At 41.5% G+C, this 11,050-nt stretch overlaps 1 protein-coding gene across 1 annotated transcript in view; it reads left to right on the top strand.

Annotated features, from left to right (window-relative positions):
- Positions 1-1,109: 1,109 nt before the first annotated feature.
- The window catches only part of tox3 (TOX high mobility group box family member 3), a gene marked incomplete at both ends in the record, with an annotated part of 38,090 nt that continues 28,149 nt past the window's right edge, over positions 1,110-11,050 (top strand). Inside the window, one exon of the mRNA XM_080539439.1 lies at positions 1,110-1,211. Coding sequence (XP_080395565.1) covers positions 1,110-1,211 — 102 coding nt within the window. The remainder of the gene's footprint in view (positions 1,212-11,050) is intronic.

Genomic DNA, 11,050 nt, shown 5'->3' with positions numbered 1-11,050 from the left:
CACACATATTTCGAGCAAATAGAGTGAATACATTTTTTATAATGATCAACTTTACTCTTACAGTTAATTACCAACCAACAGAGATGGTCCCACACACATTTTCTATTCAAGTTGTTGCATTATACCATTTCTATAGTATGCCTACTGTTGATTAGAATAGGTTACACTTGATCGAATATGCCAATCAGAGTATCCCAAAGGGATTAAATGCAGTTGAAAATGTAACTATCCAGTGTTTTCACTGAAGCAGATGCCGGCTGAATGGGGAGTGGCGTGCTGTGTTCAGGGGAGTGGCCCGTGTTGTTCGCACATTTGCCTTGTTCATCATTCCAACCGAACAGAGCTGAGATAGGTGTTCTGTGTTATAGAAAATCTACTATTCTACACCATTTGATTGAGTGAGACAGTGTTTCCGTTCTAGTCTGGAAAGCCACTCAATTGGCGTGTGGAAAAAAAACTGTAGCAGGTAGAATCCTTATTGAATGTAAAGCCTACCCATTGCCTCCTAATAATAAAACTTCGCCAACTAACTGTGCAAACTTGTGGGGGGGGAAAAGCATCATTTTGGAAAGAACCAAGAGAGGACAAGAACGTGGAGAACACTGGACAGTCCTTGTTTCCTGAGCGTTGGACTTAATACGAGTATTAACTACGTTATAATCATTTGTGCATGTTTTGTTTCGCCAGCTGAAAGGTGGAAGGGAGACTGTGGAGTGAGTCTGTCTCTCCGCCGGGCGGCCGCGTGGCTCCTTTGTGTACAGCAGCTGCTCCTGGATGCATGGACACACACCGCGGACACTGGGCGCAGTTACATTACAACAAGACTTGGGGAGAACCTTGGACAGTGGACACATAACAGCCCCGATCTTTATTAGGGTGTTCTGATCTGAAGCTATGAACAGCTTCTTCAACGAGTAGAGGAGGAATATCAAAACTTCGTACTTCTTTCCCCCCCTATCCCTTCTAGCTGCCCCACTCTTGTCCCGACAAAGCTCGCCGTCTCAGAGCCACCGTTCTCCCTGCGCGGCGTGGATTGTAAGAAAGGTAGAAACACATTGAGCCTCTGTTCACAGTGCGGTTCTGTTCACAGCGCGGTTCATTGAAACATCATGGATGTACGGTTCTATCCGTCTGCCGGGGGAAACCCTCTTCCCGGAGACCCACCGAACCTGGATTTTGCCCACTGTTTGGGCTACTACAACTATAATAAGGTGAGGTGTTCTGTTCTGTTCTGTTCTGTTCTGTTCGCGTTGTTTCGCGTAGTTCTTGTTGATCGACCCAAGTCCAATTTCTCAGACAAACTCAACTGATACGGAGTGTTTAGCATGCCCATCCATCACTTTACCATAGTGTAATTCTGCATTGATTTATATATAACGCTGTTATTACTACATTATTTAGAATTGACCGGTGAAAAAATGACTACGCTAATATTAATAGTTTCAATTTCAATTAAGAAAGTTGCCATCGTTATTTCCTGCATGATATGTTGTTCAACGTTTTAGGCGAACCTTTCTCATAACGCGTCTGCTGCTGGAAGTTTTGGAGTCTATAAATGCATAAAAGGGTATCAATGCCAGGTGGCAGTCACACGCTGCAACTTTTGTGAGAGAGAGTCGGTTATCAACTTGATTTCAATGTGTGACAGAGCATTTAAAACTCCTGCTCCATGGTGACGTTATCTAGAGTCAAAAAAGTAACCAGACACTGCAGTCTACAGTGTGAAATAGCGTAGAAACCACATAGACATGCAGTCCACTGGCTTTTAGAAGGAGTGAAGATCGAAGACCGTGGAAGCAATGCCAATTCTGCTCCGATTTCATGACAATCCATGAATTCAGAAAGATGTGGATTAAAGCTTAATGTGAGGGAGTTGCTCAGATGTTTTGATATCAAGCTGATCCATTGCTGTTTGTTTTTTGGATCGTGCTTGCTTCCCTCTTTTGCTCAACCCACACATTTCAAACATTGAGAATATAGGCTACCTCTGCCGATGTGTTGCAGTGTTTTGAAAACACTTCCTAGTGTAGCAGCCTAATGCAAACAGTCCCCATGCACTGACAGACAACTGAATTGGGTACATTGCTGACTGGCTATCTGGGCTTATCACAAAGGAATGCTTGTTTTGAATGGGTATGTATGGTGCATTTGACACCAACTAAAGGATGTGAAAGCTTTGAAAGTTGCTTACTCTTTTTGAGACATGAGAGAGACACTGACAGCCAATATCAAATTAGGGCTACCCATCAGTCATTTTTGTTTTGGAATACTTTGGAAGTATCACTTTCACACAATCCAAATAATTAGTCTCAATTACATACATGAAACAGCAGTGTTGCTCTCATCACCAAATACATCACTTTACTCTAATTGATTGACATGTAATGAATGGTCTTAAGTAATGTATGTTATGCTAGTAGTATTCCTCAAGGTCTCCAATGATACGTTTGAACTAGATTCTACAGACTGTCCCACTAATAGGGTTAACCAACATGACATGCACTGAGGGAGCGAGGTTTTTAGTTTCTTACATCCATGTTAGTGTACCCTCAAAGTTACACCAAATGTTATGACATGAAGATTTGGGTTTACGGATTGTTGTGCCAGCGTTAATGTTAAGCAAATGTTATTTTGATATAATTGCATTAAGTGGGAAATGTTGTCTTCATGCTATTTCAATGTGACATCAGTGAACACAACTATGGGTTCCCAGAGCATTATGGGAATGTCCTGTAGAAATTGTTCTGAACTGTTCCATAATCCTGTTCTGAGAACATTATGACCTTTGCGAACTTAGAAACATTCTGAGATCCAGAAGTTTGCTTGCTTCTGTTAGTCCAAATATCCATGTCTAGCTGAAGCTGTGAAGCTGTGAAACCAAGTTTGTGCAATAGACTACGTTGTGCTGAGCACTTTGTAGCATGGTGACTTATTACTAACGGACTTCATCACTGCATATGGGAAGCTTTTTTTGTTTTACTCCTATAAGAAACATGGTTTTAACGTCTAATTAACTCAATGGCAATGGCCTGCTCTGTATGTGAATGGAATATAGGTCAAAATGTAATTGTAGTGTGAAAGAGACTTCTGGTGATGTCTTACCTCTGCAGTACTGTTTTTTGCAAGACATGTATCCCAAGCTGCATGCCGCAGTACACACATAACCAAACTTATTTGATCAAAGTCACTGAGAGGTTACATTCAACCGTGCCGTTAGTCATCCGGATGATGTGTCATGTTTGCACGTCGTAGACAGACGATGCGATATTATTTATTTCATTTATTTATTAGCTTCCATATCAACTTCCCACTCAGAGGAGCTTCATCTGTGCCTTGGACAGTCAATAGACACTCAATTTGATTTATAAACAGCAATACCCTCTCAAAATGTTGGCTCAGGAAATAATTCAATTTTAATGACAACAGAGACGAGGGGAACCCACAGGCACTTTTAAACATCACAGATTCTTTTAAATCTACAGGAAAAATCCAAACGAGTGGCACAAACCTAATTAGGTGCTGCAGTCATGACTAATGAAGCTGCCCGCTATTTGGCAATGGGATGAAGGAGAAACAGCAGTGGAGAACACAACCCTGCAATAACTTCACAGAGATTAATATGTTAATATGGTGTACTCTACAAGGGAAATGAGCCACTGTAATCTAGTGGAATTGAACCCCAGCGCTTTGATGAAAAATATTATTAGGGCTGATTTAAAGCACACTCTTCAGGTTGCCTCGGTTATTATTTCTCCATTTTAATATTTAATGGTGTGGATTGTGTCAGGTGTATGACAGGACTTTCACAGCAGGGTGTGTCTTTGCTAAAGTGCTTTGATTTAAGTTTGAACACAAGGCAACAATGTTTAAGGGCATTTCCACAGGGAGTCGTTTTGTCACTGATTGGTTGGTACTTCAAAAATTGTGTGCAGTCGTACATTACATTCAATTTATCTGGGATAATGGCTTTGGTTTTTACAGGCTCTTTGGTTTATACTCAAAGCACATGTGGTTGTAGTCAGTGAAATTTACAAGAGAAAGGCTTCACTTCTGAACAGTTTAAATGAATACATGCCTACATTATTTTCAGTCATGATTGATTTTCTCTCATGTTTCCTTTTGCAAAAGTTGAATTCTTTACATGTCCAGATGAATTGTGGGACAGTTTGAGTTATGCCTTTAACTGGCAAAGCTCTCCAAGCAGGACACCACTTAAGGCTACAAGACCTTGGCTTTGCCTAACTGTACCCGTTTACATTGAGCATGTTTCAAAGTCACATTTGATTGACTGAAAGGCCTTCATGAGAGGCCCCTGTTGCAGGCATATTTATGGTCCTGTGTTATACTTCCCTGAAGTTTAATGATGTTCGATTTCATACTTTTTATGTAACATTTCACTAGTTAGCTGTGTGCAAAGGTAATTATCTTCAGATGCTTTTTAGGAGAGGGCTTCACCTGCATCAGTTGCAACACATCGTTCTTATTTGTGAAACTATTTCTAATACTGCCAATAAGCGACTACTCATTATCAGGGGCTTTGTTGAGACCTTTGAATACTGAGCAAGGAAATGTTGGAGCTATTTAATATGATGTTGAGGCCAAAGTTGCTGCAGGATACTCGGTGTGGCATCGGCAGTTTGAATGTTGCAATTATCCTTACCTCTGTGTTGTGATAAAAGGTGTCATAGATCATTGTCTCAGAAGAACTCGCCATGACAACGTCTTTGGACTTTGAGACAGGAAGTGTGCTTCACTGAGGATTTATCATAACAGCTGATGGCTCTGATGACAGATTAGGCTACCTCTGAAATACGCTACAAAATGGACTCATTTCCTCTTCTTCGAGTGGCATATGAAGAAACGCTTGACAATGGATTGAATATCAAGTTTGAGTTCGACATCGACCACCTATCTGTGGCACTCTGGTACGAAAGAGTAAGCACACTGTATAAACAAAGATCGGGAAGTCATCCAGAGGATAACATCAGGATGGAAGTCTGCAGCTGCAGTTATCAGAGGACTTTATTGAGCTCATAAACCGGGCTTCATAGGTGAAACAAAGCCTGTTTGTGGATGGCTTGGATCCTATTGTCCCCATGCATCTCTATGGAAAACAAAACAAAAAGGAAATGAGTTGACTACAGAGATGCTAAATTACAGTCCCTTCACACCGTCAGCAAACCCCCTTCGGGCAATATCTCTCCCTATTGTCCCCCTGGCTAGATCGGGCTAGACCCCCCCCCCCCCCCCCGGTCTTTGTTATCCCGTCTGTGGGACGGGAGGGAAGGGGTTAAGATGCTCCTCAAACACAGAAGGAACCGTGTGCATCTTGGCAGTGTACACAGCTGGTGCCATTATTTCATCACACCCATTCCATCCCAACATTTCCAAACATAACTTTTGAATGGGGGTGCCCTGTAAGAAGCTACCTACTTAGCCCTGTTCAAAAGTTGATTGATGTAACCAAAGGCACACGTTTAAGGGTTTTAATGCAGCAGGAAGTGAATACCTGATGTGTTTCCCCAGCCTTGTAATTGCACCTTGTCAGAGGCCTAGTTCAACAGATTTATTAAACACCTAATTTTCCCTGTGAGATTGGGGGATGTTATTTATAGCCTCCTCACATGAAATTGTACAGTACTCAGTCCCTTCTCCAAAGAATGCCTGCTCTGTCCAAGCGTCAGTTGCTCTGTAGATTCAGATCTTTTCCGGTCCAGGTCTCTGATCTACATTACAGTAACGAGGTGTGAACAGTATCGGCCGGATCTCAACGTTTGTTTATGTTTTCATCCTCATCCCTGGACTGTTCTGCATGCTTCCTGAAGTTTCCTGCATGGACTTCTCTGGAGCAACATTCATAATGGTTGCTATCGAAACTGTGCCTGGAATGGTTCTGTCTCTATAGGGACAATAAGATCATTGAGTGGCAGAGACCCAACCTTCTAACATTCATGTTCAACTGTTGTTTGTGATAACCAACAAGAGTGTACTATGGATTTTCCTCTGGACAGGAATCACACTGTTATGGAATCACTGTGACTGATACTCAGAATTTCAGAGAGGCTATATGGGATGGAACGGCGGTGAAACATTAGCAGATAGTGTTCTCTGCTGTCTATGGCCGCAGATGATCAAGGCTATTACACTCGTCACTATTAATAGAAAAGTCCTATTTCATGTCACTTTTACAATGATGCAAGTCTACAACAATAAAAGGTCCAGTCTGTGGATGCAACATCAGGGCCGGCCGACGCTCTTTATGAGGTATATTGGAGAAGGTGTTCAATATGTAAATCTACGGCTGACACAGGCCATTACACTGATCAGCTCTCGTGAAGACCATCTTAAATCCCCACCACCACTGCTCATAAATCCACTCCATTACGTCTCCTCAATCAGTCATCAGCCAGCTTGGTTCATTTAGATAAAGCTCACAACCAGGTGGTCCAGCGTCTTTTGGACTTATCCATGAAGGACTTTTTGACTGTCACAAAACCACAGTGCCTCACTACTAATATAAGTACTGGAGGACAGAAGTGTCATGCTTGCTATTGGATAGTGACCATTTATTGTGACCATTTATCATGATGCCAGCAGCATGATAACTATTTATCACGCGGCAGAGTGAGAGAGGCCCCGTTTACCCAGTGTTGCTTCAACTGCTACAAATCCAAAGGTTCCAAATCCTTGAAAAAAAAGGTGCAATGCTCTCCTGTCTTTAATTCTTAAGAGACCAATGAAGAGATATTGAAAGTGATTGATCTGATCATGTGAGATGTCTTAGTGCATCTTTGGGATCAAAAGTTATTGTCTCGCCCCTGCACAACCACCCAATCGATGCAGCTTGTTTGTGTTAATGATATTTTCAACCTCTAAGTGGGAGTGTTCTTCTTCTCTTGATGAGTGCAATGACTTGATCATCAGAGCCAAGTCGGAGATTATGGATTCAATCCGCTGCAATAATCAACAGAAAATTGCCTCTCTCCTGCTTATTTCTCGTCTCTCAAATCTACTATTTATGAAAATGAAATGATTGTACTCAACTTTCTATTGGCCCTATCAGAGAATTGCAGCTTTAATCACTTGCGGAAGGAGTGATCTTTTACCCATTATAACGTCGTGAATAGTGATAACAGACCATCACTACTAATAGGCAAGGAGGAGAAGCACTACAGTATTAACTATTAGCAATGTTACCAAGTTTAACAAGGTATGTCAGTGATCCCATATAGAAGTGGTCCTGATGGACCATTGTAAGGCACAACCCAGTGTGCCCTTATAAACCAGACCAGTGTCTCCACTAGATATATGTTCCCACTGCCATAAGCCGTTTCAATCTAGCTTTGTCTCTCTACATCTCTGACAGCATCAACCTCACTGACTTATTAAATGGAGTAAAAAATTCCCAGTGCCCTAGAAACTGCTCTTGCTATGAATTAAGCAGTTTTCAAAAGGACAAGTCAATCATTTCTGGATGGGTGATTCAATAAGTGCTGTGTCCTGTAAATGGTTTGCTGTGCAGTTAAGACATTCACATTTATTTTTAAAGCACTGTTGCAGTGAGGCTAACCATCACACTTTTCATAGATCTAATGTCGAGTACTCATAATGGGCCGAAAGAGACTATCAAAACAATCAACTATTCTCGACTGGATTTGACATTTAATCCAACACACTCTTAAGAAGTAGACAGAATCATAGTTTTACAGAATCAAATATGCATGACCCTTCACTCCACACATGTGAATATGGGGTTCTGTCAAGAAAACAAGAAATAAAGCCTGAATTGTTATGATAGATTTTATTTCCCTTTGCTCTTTTTCTCAACCCTTTTTCTGAAGAAGGGCAGACTTTTCTTCTCATCGAGGTATTACTCACTGTTATGACATTCATTTGCTGGGCTGTGCATTGTGGTGAGTTGGAAATTCTCCCTCATTAGTGGACTATGCGCTGTAAGGACAGAAAAGCATCTCTGATATTACATATTATACATATATTTACCATGTAAAATCATACTGTTGGTGATTATTAAACCATCCTTTGTTCAGCTGCCCACATTCCCATAATGCCTTGTGCGACCAGATCGTCCTTTAGGGAGTGACAATGGTAGCAGGTGTGCAAATATTCATCAGACCCACTGAGCAAAGAGCCTAGATAATGAAGGTAAATACAACCTTCATTTGAATGTTCCAATGGAGGATGTATTGAGCTGAACCACTACAGTAACAAGGTGGTCTTTTTTCAATAGACGTAGGCTTTAACCTAGACGTATGCAGAGCTTAGTGCAGAATACATTGACATGGGTAATGTACATTGTTACATTGATAATGTTTCTCTTCTTCCTTTCTAATAGTACTCACTGTGGGCGGGGAGGCTTCCAATGGGGCTTCCACCATTAAGGTATTCCACATACCTAGAGAGTGTTATTTAAATCGGGGAGCTATGATCTCTGACTACTGGCCTGAGAGGGTCATAGTCATTGATCACAGATGGCTCCTCCCCCAACATTATGTACGTGACAACAGGGTAATGTTCAGGATCTCTCCTAATCCAATTTTGCTGTAGCATTAATACTGTAGCATTTAAAGTCATCTCCACCTAATAAATAAACTTTAATAGTCTCCTCAAAAGCTAATATAAATTGGAAAAGCGCCATCACACTCTGCCAGATTTTAATTGGATCTTTTATAGGCGTGCATTAGACTGATAAGAATATTCTATTGCACAAAGTCCTTTGTTTTTCCTGGAAATGTAATTTGCTGTAATTTATGTTCGAATTAAATGGTAGCGAGATCGACATAGCATGGCACTGATGAGGCCTTGTCTTCAATTTCTGTGCAGTACTTCTGAAGACAGTGAAACAAATGTCTTCGCTACATGTCACCACTAGTTTTGTCCAAAAGTTGTATTGTGTCCGTTTTAGGATAGTATTAACATATTTCAATACTTTGTGAGATTACACATTTTGAAAATAGGCTATATACAATACATTCCACTTACTGTAGGTATATGTTATTTTCTCTCCTTTACAAACACAATTATAGGTACTGTATGTGTCTCTGTCTTTGCTAGGCATGGATTTCAAGCAGTTGATGTCTAGATGTTTCTTAAATAGTAGTATGTTAGTATAAGTAGTAGGCTATGTACTGTATAAGTAGTATGTACTGTATAAACCCAGAGTGATTAATCATTTGACCAAACCACATGGTGAGGCCCAGTATCAAAGCAGAGAGAGAGACACAAGGAAAAGAGAGCTTTCACTAAAACATCAAACTCCCCCCAACAGATTCAATAACCATGAAGTTGTTGTCAGATCGTAGCAGTCCATTGGAGGCACTACTCCTCTCAATAAGCAAAAAACATTCAAGTCTGGCAACCGAATCCCTTTTGGTGTTTTAGACCTACCTCTAAAATGCAACATACAATTCCCAGAGAAGCTTTTCCCATCATTTGCATTAGTTTGCTTTTTAAATTGGTAGGGAAATGTGAGGAGAGGATTGTGCAGACCGAGGTTTTAAGGGAGTATTATATTCATAGTAGGGAAACAAATTAGAACATTGTTTTTCATAGTCAACAAACATATGGTTTCTCTCATGACTGCCCGAATATAATATTTATATAATACGCTTATTAAAGCTGGAAAAGTGGTCGCTTTGTAGATGGTTTCCAAAAAATTGTACAGTGATTGCTTCATTGCTGATGTGTTTTTTATTGGTCTCAGAAGTATCTTGAACAAAAAGTGTGCCTCCTCTTTCCTCCGGCCATAATTGAATGTTGCATTTAGGATGTTCTAATAAAGGCCCAATTAGGGACACACTGCAGCTGGCCTCCATCTGGGCACTGAAAGCAGTATTGATGTTGAGGGTGGACAGTCTCAAAAGTCACCCAGTAGTTGGTTAACTCCTCCTTCGTCTCTCTTTATTGGCAAGCATTCAGGTGGGATTTAGAGGTTGCCGCCTCCGATTGTTTACTAGGCGATGGCTGATGTGACTGTTCGCAATCCGTTCGCCTCATATCTTCAGATACCTTGTGTGTTTGGGAAGGGGGTGTGATGGTGGGTGTAATCCTCAAGGTGTCTAATGGAGTTTTAGGACCCTGGGTTGGGAGTTTCTCCTCATATAGGCTACTATGTACCGTAGTGCCTGTCACTGCGCTCCTCTCCCGCCTGTGAACCCCAGGACAGGTGGTTGTGGTGTGGGATGGCAGTAGAAGAAACGAGGCCAAGGAGAAAGAAGACCCAGCATTGAGGAGGTTTCCCTCCTGAGAATGCCGCTATTGACAAGTCTCTCATACCGCGTTCCTCACCAGGAAACCGATCTTGTTTCTATGACAATGGACAATAACCCTGAACCTCCTCCCTCTTTGGATGCTCTTTACTGGCGGTGTAGCCTTTCGGAGACACCTGCAGCACCTGGGAAAGGAGGCCCTCTGTCCTTAATGAGGGGAAGCCCTCCTTCCTTTCCTCCAGATGACGAACGGGAAGAGAAACAGTATGATTACGTTGTATCAGAGACATTACAGGCAGCTGATTAAAGCGTTAGTTCGGAGTTAGCCAAGGTTAACCGTCTATAATGAAACACTGTGGAAAAAAATGATACGCTGCATGGTTTTATGAAGGCTTGTGGAGGCTCTCAGCAGAGCTGTTGTGACCTTCAGCAGTTACACAAGCTAATGGTGGTGAACCCCCAGCACCCCTGTAGTTTCAAGACTCCATTAGCCTCTGATGTGCATCTAGGAGAGTAGACCTTACAAGCTCTGAGATGGTTCTGGTGACATTGAGATGGCAGACTATTTTATGCCCACTCTCTTTGGTAGTATCACAGTTTTGATAAACAGTTCTTCACGTCCTTGATTCATAACAAACCATTTCACATGTTTGTGTTGTTGCTTATGCTAATATTTGCTAATGCGTTCCCCTGACAACTTACGCTAACCTTAACCACTCTAAGTTAATGGCAAAATAGCCCTACAGAAACCAGGGATGAGACATATTACTTCTCCATGCACTAGATTCCAGATAATAAGTCCATTAAGGAACACTTAGCCTACT

This window comes from Nansenia antarctica (assembly GCF_963989245.1).
Source record: "Nansenia antarctica genome assembly, chromosome: 9".
Taxonomy (NCBI): Eukaryota; Metazoa; Chordata; class Actinopteri; order Argentiniformes; family Microstomatidae; genus Nansenia; species Nansenia antarctica.
The sequence above is the reverse complement of the archived record's forward strand: the minus strand, read 5'-3'. Positions and strand labels throughout refer to the sequence as shown.